This window comes from Pan troglodytes, chromosome 4, assembly GCF_028858775.2.
Source record: "Pan troglodytes isolate AG18354 chromosome 4, NHGRI_mPanTro3-v2.0_pri, whole genome shotgun sequence".
Lineage (NCBI taxonomy): Eukaryota > Metazoa > Chordata > Mammalia > Primates > Hominidae > Pan > Pan troglodytes.
The window spans coordinates 146,033,975-146,055,718 of NC_072402.2; the positions used below are offsets into that span (position 1 = coordinate 146,033,975).

Consider the following 21,744-nt stretch of genomic DNA (forward strand, 5'->3'; position numbering starts at 1 on the left):
CAAACCACACAAGCATACCACACAGACACCTCACAGACATGCATCCATAAGAGATTATATGCACAGTTGACCCTTGAATAAAATTGGTTTGAACCGCACATGTTGACTTATAGATTTTCTTCTACCTCTGCCACTCCTGAGACAGTAAGATCAACTTTTCCTCTTTCTTCTTCTCCTTAGTCTACTCAAGATGAGGACAACAAAGATGAAAACTTTTATGATGATCCATTTCCACTTAATTAATGTAAATATATTTTATCTTCCTTACAATTTTCTTAATAACATTTTCTTTTTTCTAGCTTACTTTGTTGTAGGAATACAGTGTATAATACATGTAACATACAAAACATGTGTTGATTAACTGTTTATGTTATTAATAAGGTCAACAGTAGGATATTAATAGTTAAATTATTGAAAAATCAAAAATTGTATGTTAATTTTTCAACTGTGGTGGTGTCAGCACCCCTGGACCCCATGTTGTTCAAGAGTTGAATGTATAATGTGTGTGTGTGAGAGAGTGTGTGTCTGTAAAATCTAATTTAACACTCAAAACAACCTATGAGGTAAATATTATTTCTGTCATAAGGATGAAGACACTAAAGTATCAGATGTTAACCTAAATACTAAAAGACACACAGTCAACATTTTTTAGAAGAAAGATTCTAAATGGGATCTACTCAATGCCCATGCTCTTAACTACTCGATTACATTGCCTCCCAAACAGATATAGGAGTAAAATATTAGAGATTATGCAATATCATTTATTAGTCACTTAATATGTCTTGTAGATGCTAGTTTTAGAATGTACTAAAATAAACCTGCCAAGCAGTAAACTAGTGGGACAGTCTACTGCCTTCCCCCAGGTCTTCATACATATGTCCTTAAACTCAATAAGCAAACTGCAGCTATTTGGACAGTTGTGCATGGACAATACAGTTTACAATCTAATGTCAGCAACTCATAGCATTAACTCTTGGTTTGTAAATAATAATAACAATCACAATAATATTATTAAATGCACTATGCTTTAGAGCAGACTTTTATGTATATGATTCCAATTATGTGAACTCTATTGTGGCTAACAACAGGCCCTATTGGACTGGGATGAAACTCAGTCTCTGTTGTTTGCCAACTATTCTAGTTCTTCATCCAACCTTCAGGTCAGGGAACAGGACAGGACAAGGTAAGACTGTGTATTAATCTGTTTTCAAGCTGCTGATAAAGACATACCCAAGATTGGGTAATTTATAAAGAAAAAGAAGTTTAATGGGCTCACAGTTCCACATGGCTGAAGAGGCCTCACAATCATGGCAGAAAGTGAATGGCATGTCTTACATGGCAGCAGGCAAGAGAGAATGAGAGCCAAGTGCAAGGGGAAACCCCTTATAAAACCATCAGATCTTGTGAGACTTATTCACTTCCATGAGAACAGTATGGGGGAAACTGCCTCCATGATTCAATTATCTCCCACCAGGTCCCTCCCACAACATATGGGAATTATGGGAGCTACAATTCAAGATGGGATTTGGGTGGAGACACAGCTAAACCACATCAGATTGATTGCACTCACTCCATACATAACAAAGCATGTGATGGCCACGAGACCATGAGGGGAAGTGACAGCAGTATTGCTCTGGGCTGGAAGTTTTAATTGCTAAAATGAGAACTCCTTGAGAACTAACTCAACTTCACTTCACCTTGACTACAGTGTTCCAAATAGTGATGACTCTGCCCACTTGGCATCCACAGTGAAGGCAATGTAGCATGAACAGCTGACTACCATACAAGTGTAGCTTGAGTAAGAAACAAAGTTTTGTTTTAATTCACAGAAATCTTGTGGTTACATGTTATCACGACATAACCAAGCCTTTTGGATTGATAAAGGCTCACAGCATATAACGACTTATCCAAGATTATACAGGTAGAAAATAACAGAAGTATTATGTTAGTGCTTTTCTCCATACCTCATAAATGCTAATGTCAGTGTTCCTTCCATTAGGTCCCAGTTTGCTTCATTGGTTCATTGCCTAAAAATAAACAATATTTCCCCAGGTGCCAAGATATAAACCTAGGTGTAATCAGTCTAATCTGGGTTTAATAGATTCCAGTTTTGTAAAATAAAGGAGGTTTGAGATTTTCACTTATTTCATAACTAAGTCAAGAAGCTCATACTTAGTCTCTTCTAGTTCATGAAGTTTAGAATTCTTAACAGTCCCACCTTTGGGGAAGATAGAAAATACTTCTTACCTCAAATAATCAAATCATTGGTCAGATAAGAAGTGGCAGTTCAGTAACAAGGACTGTAACACAGCCCAGGGTGTGGCACCGTGCTTTGAGATCCTCTGGATGACCTCACAGGAAAGGTGGAGAAACCAAGCCTTGCATATATATAAACATGACCCCTTACCTGGGATATGGTCGATGCAGCTGTAGTGACAATCTCAGAGCAGCTTCTACACCACAGCCATTTCCAGCATGAAGATCACTGGGGGTCTCCTTCTGCTCTGTACAGTGGTCTATTTCTGTAGCAGCTCAGGTAAGTTAAGGTCAGACAGTGCCCTATATAGCCATTAAGATTGTTTTCATAAATAATCCCTCCTGCGATGTGAGCATCTCAGAAACATCTGGTTGTAAGAATTTAAAGTGTACTGGTTTGTAATAGGATCTTATGTTCCATCTGGAGTTTGAGAGACTTGAGTCCAATGTCTTCACTTTCAAGGATTCTTATTTGCATCCATAGAACAAAAAATGATCTAATTTCTCTGTAAGTCTTCCATTTCTATGTTCATATGGACACTGGAAGTTGTCAGTGTTATTAGATATACCATTTCTTAGTGCAAAGATACAGAAAAACTTGGATGTCTTCCCAAATCAGTTTGGGGGGATTAAAATAAAACACAAGTCTCAAAAAGCCAAGGGTCAACAATTAGACTTTTATACTGTGAAAAATTAATTAAAGTGTTTCCAACCACATAAAGACATTCAATTGCATTTCTTTATGTCAATTGGGAAGGAAAGGATATCAGAGATGATTCTTCAGGCTCTTAGGAGTGATGATTTTAATACTTCTTATTGCTACTTGACTTTGGCCATTATCAAAAACACTATGAGGTTCAGAAAACATTCCACGATCAATAAATAGAGGAAATTTTTATAATTCTCTTACCTAAACCAAGGGTTAACCTAACCCATTGGCCATTCAACTTCCTCAGCAAACAACTAGGATTTTGCATAAGGATGGACAGTGTGCTGAATCTCATTGCTAAAGGAAATGTAGAGTAATTATATAGGATGAAACTTATATTAATTAATGAGATTTAAAGTTTGCTTTATTTTTAACATATTCATCTGTATCTCTTTTTCAGAAGCTGCTAGTCTGTCTCCAAAAAAAGTAAGTATGTTGAATAACATTTTAATGTCAGTAACTATTGACTGTCATTTAGTCAACATATATGTAGGATAAATTATGTTTAGGGGGATTCGAGAGGGAGGCAAACACACATGGAGAAATGGTATCTGTTCTCCAGAAGGCAACTGAAGAAATATGACATACATATAAACAACCATATTTTAAAAATGTTTTTTAAAAATGCCAGAGTTAAAGAAGGGAGAACTGCCTTCCAGCTGAGAGGTTGGTGATGTTTTCATAAAAGGCATAACGTGTAAAAGGCAGAGCAAAAGTACCCTGATAAATTGCACAGGCTCTGGATTCAAATCCTAACTCTACTACTTACCAGCATTTATCTTCAACAAGTTATCTCTATTTCTAAGCTTTAATTTTCACATTTGTAAAGAGAGGTAATAGTAGAATTTACTCTAGTTGTTCTGAAGATTAAACAAGAAAATTCATGTAAGATTTAAGTTTAACGCCTAGCCCAGAAATGCCCAGCAATTGTTAACTGAGTGTAGCAGAAAAAAACAGAATACCAGTAGTGCTAGTATTTGTCATAGTGATAACACTAGTACTTAAAAAAGTGGCCAAGCAACATCTGAATATCTGAGCTGGGACTTCCAGCCCTTGTAGTATATCTAATAGTGGCCTAGCTTGGGGTCTGGGAGGAAAACAGGACATTTGCTTGTATATGACACAGGTGGATTGCAGCATTTACAAGAAGTATCCAGTGGTGGCCATTCCCTGCCCCATCACATACCTGCCAGTTTGTGGTTCTGACTACATCACCTATGGGAATGAATGTCACTTGTGTACCGAGAGCTTGTGAGTACCTCATAAGAAGAAAATGAGATCTGGAGTCAGTGCTCTCTACTACAAACGCTTCTACTTTCCAGGATCCAGCTTAAATCTCTATAAGCTGTAATTTATAATTATTCCCACCCAGAACAGCAGGTGGGGATAGAAAACTGACTGTTGCACAATCAGACAGGGTAGAGTCACCTGCTCTGCCAGCTTGGACTAGTCCCATCCCATCACAGAACCTCCAGTTCCTGTCTGTCAATTGTGAGAATCCAGTAAGACTGTGGATTCTCAAACTGCTGTCCCCAAAGCACAGAGGTTCTATAGAGGCAAGTCAGGAGTCACCATTAGGGTTAAAGGGACCATTTGGGGTAGTTTACAACATAAAGTTCAGCTTTGACTATTTTAAGTAGTGGAGTGCCATACAATATCATGTTTGAAGAAAGGGCCCTGAATCCCCACCCCCCATAAAATAATTGAAAACTACTACACTACCTGACTTAGATTCTAAGATAATTAACATTCTCACTGCAGCTTGATTCTTAGACAAAGTGTCCCTAGAGGTTCTTTATCTTCGAATTTCTAGAGGCTCTAAGTATCTGTAGCTTTAAGGGGGGAATAAGGCTACAAAAATGATTACTTTTCCTTTATCTAAAATAAGGGATGCAAGCCGTCAGTATTTGGACAAGAATACCACGGACATGTTTTGTTTAGGTATTTTCTTTGGCCCACAAAATGTTTTTGCAGAAATGTAGCTAGGCAGATGTCACTTCTTTGGTACAAGACATGCAAATTACACTTAACTGTCTCATAGCAAGTCCGCTGTGATCATCGTTAACTCTTTTAGGCCACTGGATTTTGGACACTTAGATCTTGCGTTTTCATCTTTGTGATTATCTTAGCAAGTGAGAACAACAAGCCCTTAGCCCAAAAGGACATGTCTATGTATTTATTCCTATTTGGGAGGTTTTATTTCACAAAAGGGAAAATTCTGTAACATAGGCAGACTGGGAAACTAGCCCTTGGCCAGGAAACTAGCTGTTTTCAAGGGACACTGGAGAGAAACATGATGAAAGTCCTCCTCACTAATGCAGGATCCAGCTTCGTCAAAGGACTTGCTGACCAGGAAAAGCTGAGAGACAGGCCCTCTCAATTTTGTCAGAGTACTCTTTCTTTGTTGTGTTAAGTCACTGGGTGGTCAGTGGGGCTCTGGAATCAGAGGAGGCAGCAGAGGGGTGGAATTATCACTGGACTAGGGAAATTCTGCTTCTTCCTCCGTCAGAATGTGCTTTGGCAAGGTCATTCATTTTCTGAGACTCAGTTTCCTTATCTGTAAAATGAGGTGCTGCCTCATAATCTCTATAGTTCCTTTCAGCTCTAACATTACATAAAATTTCCTCTTGTGCTAATGAATCTTGTGAACTGTGTCTTCCCTTAGGAAAAGTAATGGAAGAGTTCAGTTTCTTCACGATGGAAGTTGCTAAATTCTCCATGGACATAGAGAGAAAGGAATGATATTCTCATCATCATCTTCATCATCCCAGGCTCTGACTGAGTTTCTTTCAGTTTTACTGATGTTCTGAGTGGGGGACAGAGCCAGATTCAGAGTAATCTTGATTGAATGGAGAAAGTTTCTGTGCTACCCCTACAAACGCATGCCTCACTGACAGACCAGCATTTTTTTTTTAACACGTCAATAAAAAAATAATCTCCCAGAAAGTTTATCTTTGCTTCTGTTTGTGTTTGTTTCTTAGATCGGGGTATAAAATAACACAATTATAAAAGAAAATTGAAAAACACACAAGTCTTGATGTTTAGGAAATACTTTTATACAAAGAATCCCAATCAGCTTCCAAGAAACACATGCACACCACACACACAAACACACACACACGATACACAGACATACACACACACACAAATGCCAGTGAACACCACACCTTCTCCTGGAGTCTTTATCCACTAGCGACAAGTCTATGTACTATACCGTTGCTTTACATTGGTCTCTTTTTTTAAAAGACCCTTAAAAGAGAACCTCTCTTGTTCCAGGAAGTCATTTCTGGAAGGGAAGTTTTTCTTCCTATTCCTTTACAGAAACATACCACAATTTCTCATAGGCCAGCTCTTCTAGAGTGCTGATGGGAAAGCCACTGCTTCAACAGGAAGCATGTCCATTGTTGTAGAGATCTGATTGTTGAGATGTTCTACTTGTTTAGAATTGAAGACTACATTCATGAGGCTATCAACCATCAGCGCCAGTGAGACTACATAACAAAGAAGTTCACCCTTTTTGCCAATTAACAGAATTTTCATTATTTAAAAATGAATATTCTGTCTCCATTGAAATTTATTTTCTCCAGGATAAAAATCTCTGGTTAATTCAACCCTTTTTTCTCAAGTGTTATTTCCCTTATAATATTTCTATCCTGGACCATACTCCTTGGATCTGTTACAATTAGGCATTGTCCATCTTAAAATATGTTGGTATGTTGTCCAAAAATAGACTAATCACCAAATTTTTTTTTGTCCGACAGATACAGAGAAATTAAAACTACCACCTCTCTACTAAACCTTCCCTTCTATTAATGCAGCTGAATACGCCAAGGATCATGTTTACAATATAGAAACATCATTAGAATAAAATCTGACGTGTTTGCAAATACCAGGCTTGCTGCATAAGAATAATGAGGAATGAACTAAAATAAAGATGCCAGGACTCCACCCTACAAATTATCATTCAATAGAACTGAAGAAAGCCCTAAACAATCTAATTTTTTTTTAATTGGTATATATTCAGAATTAGAAAATTCAGAGATAGATGTCTGACCCAGCTCAATACAAGAGGGTCCCGGTTGAAAGCAACATCACTACTGCATGAGATTAACAGGAAATCTCTCTTAGAGAAGGTGAAATTTCATTTGAGCCCAGCATGGCAGAACTGTGGTTATTCACCAGAGTCCTTCCTGGCACGTGAGAATGGAACCCAACCTCTACTTCTCTTACTAACTGGCTCATAACAACTCACCCTCTCCCAGCAGCCTCTGTGCAGATCCATGCAAATAGGTCTATTTGGACAAGAATTTAGCCAGAACATTCACTCAACACAGTATCCACAGCAAAGAAACAGTCTTCTCCAAGTTGTTGGTCACATCCTGCTTGTCCTCATTCTGGTATTGTGGTTTTCCTCTGGTAAGCATCTGGTTATTAATGAGCACTCCCTCTCTGTCATCCATAAAGTCTACGACCATACTTAGGGTAAAAAATGGTAAGTGCTAAATCACATCACAAAATTGTCTGATGGAAAATGGAAAATAGTTCTTACATTGACTACGAATTTTAAAAACTTCTTGTCTGCAAATAATTTTAAAGAGCAAATTTTGATCCTTTTCACTGTTTTCTTCTTTTTTAGATATTCTTAGTGAGACCAAACATTAGTTTGAGTCTGTATATGATTTATCAAGTTTTGTAAAAGTTGTTTTAAAGCTATTGCATTCATTTAAATTTTTAAATCTTGTTTTCAAACAGAATTTTATCATTTTGAAACATTTATTTGTATTTTTTAAATTTTATTATTATTATACTTTAAGTTTTAGGGTACATGTGCACAATGTGCAGGTTAGCCACATATGTATACATGTGGCATGCTGGTGTGCTGCACCCATTAACTCGTCATTTAGCATTAGGTATATCTCCTAAAGCTATCCCTCCCCGCTCCCCCAACCCCACAACAGTCCCCAGAGTGCAATGTTCCCCTTCCTGTGTCCATGTGTTCTCATTGTTCAATTCCCACCTATGAGTGAGAATATGCTGTGTTTGGTTTTTTGTTCTTGCAATAGTTTACTGAGAATGATGATTTCCAGTTTCATCCATGTCCCTACAAAGGACATGAACTCATCATTTTTTATGGCTGCATAGTATTCCATGGTGTATATGTGCCACATTTTCTTAATCCAGTCTATTGTTGGACATTTGGGTTGGTTCCAAGTCTTTGCTATTGTGAATAATGCCGCAATAAACATACGTGTGCATGTGTCTTTATAGCAGCATTATTTATAGTCCTTTGGGTATATACCCAGTAATGGGATGGCTGGGTCAAATGGGATTTCTAGTTCTAGATCCCTGAGGAATCACCACACTGACTTCCACAATGGTTGAACTAGTTTACAGTCCCACCAACAGTGTAAAAGTGTTCCTATCTCTCCACATCCTCTCCAGCACCTGTTGTTTCCTGACTTTCTAATGATTGCCATTTTAACTGGTGTGAGATGGTATCTCATTGTGGTTTTGATTTGCATTTCTCTGATGGCCAGTGATGGTGAGCATTTTTTCATGTGTTTTTGGCTGCATAAATGTCTTCTTTTGAGAAGTGTCTGTTCATGTCCTTCGCCCACTTTTTGATGGGGTTGTTTTTTTCTTGTAAATTTGTTTGAGTTCATTGTAGATTCTGGATATTAGCCCTTTGTCAGATGAGTAGGTTGCAAAAATTTTCTCCCATTTTGTAGGTTTCCTGTTCACTCTGATGGTAGTTTCTTTTGCTGTGCAGATGCTCTTTAGTTTAATTAGTTCCCATTTGTCAATTTTGGCTTTTGTTGCCATTGCTTTTGGTGTTTTAGACATGAAGTTCTTGCCCATGCCTATGTCCTGAATGGTAATGCCTAGGTTTTCTTCTAGGGTTTTTATGGTTTTAGGTCTAACATGTAAGTCTTTAATCCATCTTGAATTAATTTTTGTATAAGGTGTAAGGAAGGGATCCAGTTTCAGCTTTCTACATATGGCTAGCCAGTTTTCCCAGCACCATTTATTAATAGGAAATCCTTTCCCCATTGCTTGCTTTTGTCAGGTTTTTCAAAGATCAGATAGTTGTAGATATGTGGCGTTATTTCTGAGGGCTGTGTTCTGTTCCATTGATCTATACCTCTGATTTGGTACCAGTACCATGCTGTTTTGGTTACTGTAGCCTTGTAGTATAGTTTGAAGTCAGGTAGCATGATGCCTCCAGCTTTGTTCTTTTGGCTTAGGATTGACTTGGTGATGCAGGCTCTTTTGTGGTTCCATATGAACTTTAAAGTAGTTTTTTCCAATTCTGTGAAGAAAGTCATTGGTAGCTTGATGGGGATGGCATTGAATCTATAAATTACCTTGGGCAGTATGGCCATTTTCATGATATTGATTCTTCCTACCCATGAGCATGGAATGTTCTTCCGTTGCTTTGTATCCTCTTTTATTTCATTGAGCAGTGGTTTGTAGTTCTCCTTGAAGAGGTCCTTCACATCCCTTGTAAGTTGGATTCCTAGGTATTTTATTCTCTTTGAAGCAATTGTGAATGGGAGTTCACTCATGATTTGGCTCTCTGTTTGTCTGTTACTGGTGTGTAAGAATGCTTGTGATTTTTGTACATTGATTTTGTATCCTGAGACTTTGCTGAAGTTGCGTATCAGCTTAAGGAGATTTTGGGCTGAGACAATGGGGTTTTCTAGATATACAATCATGTCATCTGCAAACAGGGACAATTTGACTTCCTCTTTTCCTAATGGAATGCCCTTTATTTCCTTCTTCTGCCTAATTGCCCTGGCCAGAACTTCCAACACTATGTTGAATAGGAGTGGTGAGAGAAGGCATCCCTGTCTTGCCAGTTTTTAAAGGGAATACTTCCAGTTTTTGCCCATTCAGTATGATATTGGCTGTGGGTTTATCATAGATAGCTCTTATTATTCTGAGATACATCCCATCAGTACCTAATTTATTGAGAGTTTTTAGCATGAAGGGTTGTGGGGGCTGGAGCCAAGATGGCTGAATAGGAAAAGCTCCGGTCTACAGCTCCCAGCGTGAGCGATGCAGAAGACGGGTGATTTCTGCATTTCCATCTGAGGTACCGGGTTCATCTCACTAGGGAGTGCCAGACAGTGGGCGCAGGACAGTAGGTGCAGGGCACCGTGCATGAGCCGAAGCAGGGAGAGGCATTGCCTCGCTCAGGAAGCGCAAGGGGTCAGGGAGTTCCCTTTCCTAGTCAAAGAAAGGGGTGAAAGATGGCACCTGGAAAATCGGGTCACCACTCCCACCCTAATACTGCGCTTTTCCGATGGGCTTAAAAAATGGCGCACCACGAGATAATATCCCGCAGCTGGCTTGGAGGGTCCTACGCCCACGGAGTCTCGCTGATTGCTAGCACAGCAGTCTGAGATCAAACTGCAAGGCGGCAGCGAGGCTGGGGGAGGGGCGCCTGCCATTGCCCAGGCTTGCTTAGGTAAACAAAGCAGCTGGGAAGCTCTAACTGGGTGGAGCCCACCACAGCTCAAGGAGGCCTGCCTGCCTCTGTAGGCTCCACCTCTGGGGGCAGTGCACAGACAAACAAAAAGACAGCAGTAACCTCTGCAGACTTAAATGTCCCTGTCTGACAGCTTTGAAGAGAGCAGTGGTTCTCCCAGCACGCAGCTGGAGATCTGAGAACGGGCAGCCTGCCTCCTCAAGTGGGTCCCTGACCCCTGATCCCAGAGCAGCCTAACTGGGAGGTACCCCCCAGTAGGGACAGACTGACACCTCACACGGCCGGGTACTCCTCTGAGACAAAACTTCCAGAGGAATGATCAGACAGCAGCATTCGCAGTTCACGAAAATCTGCTGTTCTGCAGCCACCGCTGCTGGTACCCAGGCCAACAGGGTCTGGAGCGGACCTCTAGCAAACTCCAACAGACCTGCAGCTGAAGGTCCTGTCTGTTAGAAGGAAAACTAACAAACAGAAAGGACATCCACACCAAAAACCCATCTGTACATCACCATCATCAAAGACCAAAAGTAGATAAAACCACAAAGATGGGGAAAAAACAGAGCAGAAAAACTGGAAACTTTAGAAAGCAGAGCACTTCTCCTCCTCCAAAGGAACGCAGCTCTTCACCAGCAATGGAATAAAGCTGGACGGAGAATGACTTTGACGAGTTGAGAGAAGAAGACTTCAGACAATGAAACTACTCTGAGCTACAGCAGGAAATTCAAACCAAAGGCAAAGAAGTTGAAAACTTTGAAAAGAATTTAGACGAATGTATAACTAGAATAACCAATACAGAGAAGTGCTTAAAGGAGCTGATGGAGCTGAAAGCCAAGGCTCGAGAACTACATGAAGAATGCAGAAGCCTCAGGAGCCAATGCGATCAACTGGAAGAAAGGGTATCAGTGATGGAAGATGAAATGAATTTTAAAACATTTTAATGAGAATTTCTTAATTTTATTCTCTGCAATAGGATGGACTGGTGCAATTTTTTTTTTTTTTTTTTTTAACAAACGAGGGAAATTAAGCTAGAAAGCATAGGTGGGGACCTAGGATTAAATGCCATATATTCTAATTCCAAGTCCAAGTCCAATCCTCTTTTCATTATGCCACCCTGATTTTCAACATCAGTATGGTATCATTGACTTAAAATCTAGGGAAAATAAGTTATAACTAAAATATCTTTACATTATGTCTAACATATGACCTGTATGAGCAAAAATCAGTTTTGAGAAAGCATCAATGAAGCTGAGATCTCCCCAAGTCATTACTTACCCACAAAGAAAAGCATTGTTTCCCAATGAATAAATAATTGCAGGAAATAGTTTGCAGTAATCAATTTGTATGAGTAAAAATAAAGATATTTTATATTGAGTATTTCCTCACAATGACTGTATACTACTCAAAAGCCCTAGCAATTTTTTTTTGTCTAACTTTCAAATAATCTAAGATAATGATGGCTAACACTTGTTTTAGACTAGAACTTGTGAAATATGTTTTATGTTTGTTATTTCATTTATTTCTCTCAATTATACTATGAGAAATTTCCTGTTATCCACTGAGATTTGGCAAGAAGGAATTTATAGAAAACCACAAAGTTAGTTAGCATTTTTGCCTTGATGATTTGACTTTATACCCCATATGTTTAATCACTATAGTCTACAGCCTGTGTACATGAAAGCTTGCAGGTAAATTGTAATAGATATATTGATATGACACAGGTATACTCTGTAATAGATACATTGATCATGACACAAGTATACTCTGACACTGGGAGCTCATCTTTACCCCTGTGTGTGGTACACATAGAAAGACTTATGTCAATCCCTGCCAACTGTACATGAAGATCAGGTAAAGATATCAATGGAACCATGATATAGAATGTGCACAAAATATACGTCTTTACTTTAATAATTCCTCACTGTCAGGAATGGAAGAGAGCCAGTCAACAGCCTCATTTTATGGATGGAAACACTGAGCTCCAAAAGCTGAAAATGCTTCATTGCTTATGTGGAAGACCAAGAGAAGAACCCAGGTCTGCTTAGTCCCAATCAATTCAGGGACCAAATACTATTTCCAGAGTTTTATCCACTATATCTTATGATACCTGGAAATCAAATTCCTTCTACTATGATATGACCTAGTACATATATCTATAAAGCACTTTATAGTTTACAAAACACTTTCATAGCCCAGTTGTAGGGCTGTAAGTGGCAGACGGGTCTACTGGCTCAGGGTCTAAATAACGTTTGTTCTGCAGACTTACATAAGAAAGCTAAGGAAACATCTAGCTTCATAGGAGACCAGGGCAGGCTTAGTTCTGCAATCTATATGACATCCAAAGTGGACACCAGACTGTTGATAATGCTGACCTTTTTCTTCCAGCATTTATCAAAACTCATGACCTTAAAAGTATCCCCAATCTTTCTGAAATTAAAGTCTAGATTTGGTCTACAATGGATACATTCCCAGAATCCTTTTAATATTTATAAATGAATTTAAAAATAGTTACTGCTGTTCAAATTTTAAAACCCACCTATAAGCAAAATATAGAAGATACAATTATGGAATACAGAACAGAACATGCATATTTTTAATCTATGAAATATAAAAGTAAAAATAGAGGTGAAAAATCGCTAGACAAAAGTGCTGATTGAGGGAAGTGTATGGAGACAGATGAACTACTTATTGGGTTATGAGATACTGTCTGAAGATGATGACATAGAAATAGTGACTAAAGTACATTACTTTAGGTTACAAAGTTAACAAGCAGAATTTTAAAAAGTCATGATATGCCTATCAAAAACTGGGATGAATGAAAAGGAAATGTAAATTAATACTTTTTTCCTCCACAGATGGGAGTCAACAAATAATTTTAGCTTGTAAGGTAATAGATGTATATTATTAAGAATTATGATGGCAATAATCTAAAAACAGAAATGGTTCAAATGAGTTCCCACTGAAGTGTGATGCTGATGATAAAAGACTGGTTTTTCATTATAAACTGTTTAATGTCAATGGAATTTATAAGTATTTCTTACAATGACATATATATTAACTTTATTAACTTTCTTTCCTTCTCTATTCTTAGGAAGAGTAAATCATTCCCACATGGGAAGCTGCTAACTTGCCGTCATATGAATGTGAAGTAAATTTGTTTTTAAAATTTTACCTTTTGAAGTTTAGGTATTGGAGAAGAAGTGATTTCATTGAGATTTGTCTCTCTGTGTGATCATCAGCATTTGCATCTTTATGGTCTTTATGAATCCTTCTCATCATTGTTTTCATTATAAAACTCCACCAAGCAGCTCAGGAGAACACAATGAACCCAGGAGACTCATGGGCTTAACCCAACCTGAACATTTACAAGGTATGTAGCCCGCGAAAGTAATTTAATGTGTATCTAAAGTATTTCTTCCCTTACTTATAAAATAAAGAGAATAATCACCCCTAATTACACATGTATATTGTGGGAGTCAGATGAGATAATGCATGCAAACATGCTTTGTAAACTATAATGTCCTACAAAAATCTAAAGAAACAATTATGATCTGAATGCCCATCCTTCTCCAATATTTACTAAGGCCTAAAAACATAAATCACTTTCTTTGCAACATGCATGGCATATTAAAGAAATACAACCAGTAATTTTTCAAGTTTTTTTCCCCTTGCTTGAAAAATGAAAACATTTCTATTCGTTAGAAATTGATATTAGAAAGTGAAAAGGAGAATGTATAACTTGGAACATACAAAGATTATACACATTCGTTTACATAGTTTGTCCCATTAAAACATGGCCTGTTGAGCTAAATAGTATGGGTTTGCAACATAAAATGAGATATTTACATAATCTCAAAGAATCTCATCATAAAATGTTTATTAATTATGAAAGAAGAGTAACTTTATAGTAGAAAAATCATTCAGACACTGCCCTTACTCAAGTGATCAAAGTTGACATCATTAATGATAGGCAAATCAACATCATATATACTGGCTGAAAAGATACAATATGCAGAACACAGAATAACGTTTGGATTTCTCTAACAAAAATGCACAACCTGAATATAATCATTATGAGATATCAGACAAACTCAAATTCAGAAACATTCTACAAAATCACTGGTCTATAACTACCCAAACCAAGAAAGCACTGTTTCAATGTTATGCCTTGAAGAAGACTGAAGAACATGATAATGCATGATCCTGAATGGGTCTTATTATTATTATTATTAATGGGAAATAATTCACAAAGCATAAAATTCATGGCTTTTTGTACCCTGAGAGACAGAGAGAGAGAGAGTCAAAATTCATGTTTTTAAAATATAAATTTCAGTAGTTTCTGGTCTGTTAACAAAATTGTGCAATCATCACCGCTATCTAATTCCAGGACATTTCATTACACCAAAAAGAAACTATTCCCTTAGCAGTCACTCCTATCTACCCCCCTACTATCCTCCCAACCCCTGGGAATCACTAATCTAATTTCTGTCTGTGGATTTGCTATTCTTGACATTATATATAAATAAAATCATGCAATATGTGCTTTTTGTGTCTGGCTTCTTTTACTTAGCATTAACTTTTCAAGGTTAATCCATGTTGTGGCATGTATCAGTATTTCATTCCTTTACACAGCTGAAATATATTCCATTGCATGGATATATGACATTCAATCATTCATAAATTGATGGATAGTTGGGTTGTTTCCAATTTGGGGTTTTATAAATAAAGCTGCTATGTACATTCATGTATAAGTTTTGTGTGGACATGTTTTCAATAATCTTGAATAAATACCTAAGAGTGGAATTGCTAGTAATTCTATGTTTAACTTTTTGAGGAGCTACCAAACTATTTTTCAAAGCAGCTTCACCATTTTACATTTTCATTTACATTTATACCAGCGATGTATAATGGTTCCAATTTCTCTACCTATTCACCAACACGTCACCTGTCTTTTTTATCTTAACCATCCTAATGGATGGGGAGTGATAACTGATGTTGATTTTCATGTCCCTAATAACTAATGGTGTTAGCGGTCTTTTCATGTGCTTATTGACCTTTTGCATTTCTTTGGAGAAATGTCCATTCAAATCCTTTGCTCATTTTTAATCAGATTGCCTTTTTATTATTGAACTGTAATTTTTTATATATATTCTAGATACCAGTGTCTCATCAGATACATGATTTGCAAATATTTTCTCTCATTCTGTGAGCTGTCCTTTGAGGCACAAAATCTTTCAATTTTCATAATGTCCAATTTACCTATTATATCTTTTGCCTTGTACTTTTAGTGTCATATCTAGGAAATCATTGCCTATTCAAAGGTTACTAAGATTTACACTTTGCGTTTTTTCTAAAAGTTATTTCGTTTTTAGATTTTACATGTAACTCTCTGATCCATTTTCAGTTACTTTTTATATGTGGTATCTTACGTTATTTTGCATGTGGATATCCAGTTGTCCCAGCCTGAATTTTCGAAAGATTATTCTCCAAAGAATTGTCTTGGCACCCTTGTCAAAAATCAATTCGCTATATACCCAAAATATACAAGGAACTCAAACAATACAGTGACAAAAAAACTATTAAAATTGGGCAAAGGACCTGAATAAACATTTCTTGAATGAAGACATACAAATGGTCAACAGATATATGAAAAAATGCTCAACATCTCTAATTACCAGAGAAATGTGAATTAAAACCACAATAGTATATCACTTTGCACCTGTTAGATTGGCTAGCATCAAAAAGATGAAAGATAACAAGTGTTGATGAGAACGTGAGAAAAAGGAATATGTACACTGTTGGTGGGACTGTGAATTAGTACAGTCATTTTGGAAAATGACATAAAAGTTTCTCAAAAACTAAAAATTGAATTACCATGTTATCCAGCAATCCCACTTCTGGGTATACACCCAAAGAAACTGAAACTGGTAGTCGACGAGATGTCAGCATTTCCATGTTCATTGCAGCATTATTCACAATACCCAAGATATGGAAATAACCAAAGTGCCCATCAACAGAGGAATGAATTTTTATTATTATTATACTTTAAGTTTTAGGCTACACGTGCACAACGTGCAGGTTTGTTACCTATGTATACATGTGCCATGTTGGTGTGCTGCACCCATTAACTCTTCATTTAGCATTAGGTATATCTCCTAATGCTATCCCTCCCCCATCCCCCCACCCCACAACAGTCCCCGGTGTGTGATGTTCCCCTTCCTGTGTCCATGTGTTCTCATTGTTCAATTCCCACCTATGAGTGAGAACATGCAGTGTTTGGTTTTTTGTCCTTGTGACAGTTTGCTGAGAATGATGGTTTCCAGCTTCATCCATGTCCCTACAAAGGACATGAACTCTTCATTCTTTATGGCGGCATAGTATTCCATGGTGTATATGTGCCACATTTTCTTAATCCAGTCTATCATTGTTGGACATTTGGGTTGGTTCCAAGTCTTTGCTATTGTGAATAGTGCCGCAATAAACATACATGTGCATGTGTCTTTATAGCAGCATGATTTAAAATCCTTTGGGTATATACCCAGTAATGGGATGGCTGGGTCAAATGGTATTTCTAGATCTAGATCCCTGAGGAATCACCACACTGTCTCCCACAATGGTTGAACTAGTTTACAGTCCCACCAACAGTGTAAAAGTTTACCTATTTCTCCACATCCTCTCCAGCACCTGTTGTTTCCTGACTTTTCAATGATCGCCATTCTAACTGGTGTGAGATGGTATCTCATTGTGGTTTTGATTTGCATTTCTCTGATGGCCAGTGATGATCATTTTTTCATGTGTTTTTTGGCTGCATAAATGTCTTCTTTTGAGAAGCCTATGTTCATATGCTTTGCCCACTTTTTGATGGGGTTGTTTTTTCTTGTAAATTTGTTTGAGTTCATTGTAGATTCTGGATATTAGCCCTTTGTCAGATGAGTAGGTTGCAAAAATTTTCTCCCATTCTGTAGGTTGCCTGTTCACTCTGATGGTAGTTTCTTTTGCTGTGCAGAAGCTCTTCAGTTTAATTAGTTCCCATTTGTCAATTTTGGCTTTTGTTGCCATTGCTTTTGGTGTTTTAGACATGAAGTCCTTGCCCATGCCTAGGTTTTCTTCTAGGGCTTTTATGGTTTTAGGTCTAACATGTAAGTCTTTAATCCATCTTGAATTAATTTTTGTATAAGGTGTAAGGAAGGGATCCAGTTTCAGATTTCTACATATGGCTAGCCAGTTTTCCCAGCACCATTTATTAAATAGGGAATCCTTTCCCCATTGCTTGTTTTTCTCAGGTTTGTCAAAGATCAGATAGTTGTAGATAAGTGGCATTCTTTCTGAGGGCTCTGTTCTGTCCCATTGGTCTATATCTTTGTTTTGGTACCAGTACCATGCTGTTTTGGTACCAGTACCATGCTGTTTTGGTTACTGTAGCCTTGTAGTATAGTTTGAAGTCAGGTAGCATGATGCCTCCAGCTTTGTTCTTTTGGCTTAGGATTGACTTGGTGATGCGGGCTCTTTTGTGGTTCCATATGAACTTTAAAGTAGTTTTTTCCAATTCTGTGAAGAAAGTCATTGGTAGCTTGATGGGGATGGCATTGAATCTATAAATTACCTTGGGCAGTATGGCCATTTTCACAATATTGATTCTTCCTATCCATGAGCATGGAATGTTCTTCCATTTCTTTGTATCCTCTTTTATTTCCTTGAGCAGTGGTTTGTAGTTCTCCTTGAAGAGCTCCTTCACATCCCTTGTAAGTTGGATTCCTAGGTATTTTATTCTCTTTGAAGCAATTGTGAATGGGAGTTCACTCATGATTTGGCTCTGTTTGTCTCTTACTGGTGTATAAGAATGCTTGTGATTTCTGTATATTGATTTTGTATCCTGAGACTTTGCTGAAGTTGCTGATCAGCTTAAGGAGATTTTGGGTTGAGATGATGGGATTTTCTAGATATACAATCATGTCATCTGCAAACAGGGACAACCTGACTTCCTCTTTTCCTAATGGAATGCCCTTTATTTCCTTATCCTGCCTGATTGCCCTGGCCAGAACTTCCAACACAATGTTGAATAGGAGTGGTGAGAGAGGGCATTCCTGTCTTGTGCCAGTTTTCAAAGGGAATGCTTCCAGTTTTTGCCCATTCAGTATGATATTGGCTGTGGGTTTGTCATAGATAGCTCTTATTATTTTGAGATACGTCCCATCAATACCTGATTTATTGAGAGTTTTTAGCATGAAGCGTTGTTGAATTTTGTCAAAGGCCTTTTCGGCATCTATTGAGATAATCATGTGGTTTTTGTCTTTGGTTCTGTTTATATGCGGATTACATTTATTGATTTGTGTATGTTGAATCAGCCTTGCATCCCAGTGATGAAGCCCACTTGATCATGGTCATAAGCTTTTTGATGTGTTGCTGGATTCGGTTTGCCAGTATTTTATTGAGGATTTTTGCATCAATGTTCATCAAGGATGTTGGTCTAAAATTCTCTTTTTTGGTTGTGTCTCTGCCAGGCTTTGGTGTCAGGATGATGCTGGCCTCATAAAAATGAGTTAGGGAGGATTCCCTCATTTTCTATTGATTGGAATAGTTTCAGAAGGAATGGTACCAGCTCCTCCTTGTACCTCTGGTAGAATCTGGCTGTGAATCCATCTGGTCCTGGACTTTTTTTTGTTTGGTAAGCTATTAATTATTGCCTCAATTTCAGAGTCTGTTATTGGTCTATTCAGAGATTCAACTTCTTCCTGGTTTAGTCTTGGGAGAGTGTATGTGTTGAAGAATTTATCCATGTCTTCTAGATTTTCTAGTTTATTTGCGTAGAGGTGTTTATAGTATTCTCTGATGGTAGTTTGTATTTCTGTGGGATTGGTGGTGATATCCCCTTTGTCATTTTTTATTGCATCTATTTGATTCTTCTCTCTTTTCTTCTTTATTAGTCTTGCTAGCCGTCTATCAATTTTGTTGATCTTTTCAAAAAAGCAGCTCCTGGATTCACTGATTTTTTGAAGGGGTTTTTGTGTCTTTATCTCCTTCAGTTCTGCTCTGATCTTAGTTATTTCTTGCCTTCTGCTAGCTTTTGAATGTGTTTGCTCTTGCTTCTCTAGTTGTTTTAATTGTGATGTTAGGGTTCAATTTTAGATCTTTCCTGCTTCTCTTGTGGGTATTTAGTGCTATAAATTTCCCTCTACACACTGCTTTGAATGTGTCCCAGAGATTCTGGTATATTGTGTATTTGTTCTCGTTGGTTTCAAAGAACATCTTTATTTCTGCCTTCATTTCATTATGTACCCAGTAGTCATTCAGGAGCAGGTTGTTCAGTTTCCATGTAGTTGTGTGCTTTTGAGTGAGTTTCTTAATCCTGAGTTCTAGTTTGATTGTACTGTGGTCTGAGAGACGGTTTGTTATAATTTCTGTTCTTTTACATTTGCTGAGGAGTGCTTTACTTCCAACTATGTGGTCAATTTTGGAATAGGTGTGGTGTGGTGCTGAAAAGAATGTATATTCTGTTGATTTCGGGTGGAGAGTTCTGTAGATGTCTATTAGGTCCACTTGATGCAGAGCTGAGTTCAATTCCTGGATATCTTTTTTAACTTTCTGTCTCATTGATTTGTCTAATGTTGACAGTGGGGTGTTAGTCTCCCATTATTATTATGTGGGAGTCTAAGTCTCTTTGTAGGTCACTAAGGACTTGCTTTATGAATCTGGGTGCTCCTGTATTGGGTGCATATATATTTAGGATAGTTAGTTCTTCTTGTTGAATTGATCCCTTTTCCATTATGTAATGTCCTTGTCTCTTTTGATCTTTGTTGGTTTAAAGTCTGTTTTATCCAAGACTAGGGTTGCAACCCCTGCCTTTTTTTGTTTTCCATTTGCTTGGTAGATCTTCCTCCATCCCTTTATTTTGAGCCTATGTGTGTCTCTGCATGTGAGATGGGTTTCCTGAATACAGCACACTGATGGGTCTTGACTCTTTATCCAGCTTGCCAGTCTGTGTCTTTTAATTGGAGTATTTAGCCCATTTACATTTAGGGTTAGTATTGTTATGTGTGAATTTGATCCTGTCGTTATGATGTTAGCTGGTTATTTTGCTCGTTAGTTGATGCAGTTTCTTCCTAGCCTTGATGGTCTTTACAATTTGGCATGTTTTTGCAGTGGCTGGTACTGGTTGTTCCTTTCCATGTTTAGTGCTTCCTACAGGAGTTCTTTTAGGGCAGGCCTGGTGGTGACAAAATCTCTCAGCATTTGCTTGTCTGTAAAGGATTTTATTTCTCCCTCACTTATGAAGCTTAGTTTGGCTGGATATGAAATTCTGGGTTGAAAATTCTTTTCTTTAAGAATGTTGAATATTGGCCCCCACTCTCTTCTGGCTTATAGAGTTTCTCCATGGGCGTAGGACCCTCCGAGCCATGTGCGGGATATAATCTCCTGTTGTGCTGTTTGCTAAGCCCGATGGAAAAGCGTAGTATTAGGGTGGGAGTGACCTGATTTTCCAGGTTCCATCTGTCACCCCTTTCTTTGACTAGGAAAGGGAAATCCCTGACCCCTTGCGCTTCCTGGGTGAGGTGATGCCTCGCCCTGCTTCGGCTCATGCACGGTGCGCTGCACCCACTGTCCTGCACCCACTGTCCAGCACTACCCAGTGAGATGAACCCAGTACCTCAGTTGGAAATGCAGAAATCACCCATCTTCTGTGTCACTCATGCTGGGAGATGTAGACTGGAGCTGTTCCTATTCGGCCATCTTGGCTCCACCCCTCTAGAGGAATGAATTTTTAAAATGTGATATACACAATGGAATATTATTCAGCCTCAAAAGAAGGATATTCTGTCATTTGTGACAACATGGATGAAACTAGAAGATATTATGCTAGGTGCAACAAACCAAGCACAGAAAGACAAATAAATACTATGTGATCTCACTTATATGTGGAATCTAAAAGAGTCATACTCATAGTAGGAGAGAGTATAATGGTGGTTACCAGAAGCTATGGGTCGGGAAGTGGAGAGGGAAAGGGAAGACACTGGCCAAAGGGTGCAAAGTTTCAATTAGAAAAGAAGAATCTGTTTTGGTGATCTATTGCACAGCATAATGAGTACAGTTAATAATAACGTATTCTATATTTCAACATAGCTAAAAAAGTGGATTTTAAATGTTCTCCAAAAAAATGATAAGTATTTGAAGTGATTGATATGTTAACCAGATTTGATCATTCCACAATGTATACATCCATCAAAACGTCACATTGTACTTCATAAATGTATACAATTATTATTTGTCAATTAAAAATAAAATAAAACTATAT

At 37.9% G+C, this 21,744-nt stretch overlaps 1 protein-coding gene across 1 annotated transcript; it reads left to right on the forward strand.

The window, feature by feature from the left end:
* The first annotated feature begins 2,414 nt into the window (after positions 1-2,414).
* SPINK7 (serine peptidase inhibitor Kazal type 7) lies at positions 2,415-5,911 on the forward strand. Its single transcript, XM_001160972.6, has 4 exons — positions 2,415-2,536; positions 3,366-3,391; positions 4,092-4,216; positions 5,631-5,911. The coding sequence occupies exons 1-4, from the start codon at positions 2,476-2,478 to the stop codon at positions 5,674-5,676; spliced, it is 258 nt and encodes an 85-aa protein (XP_001160972.1). The 5' UTR covers positions 2,415-2,475; the 3' UTR covers positions 5,677-5,911.
* The last annotated feature ends 15,833 nt before the right edge of the window (positions 5,912-21,744 follow it).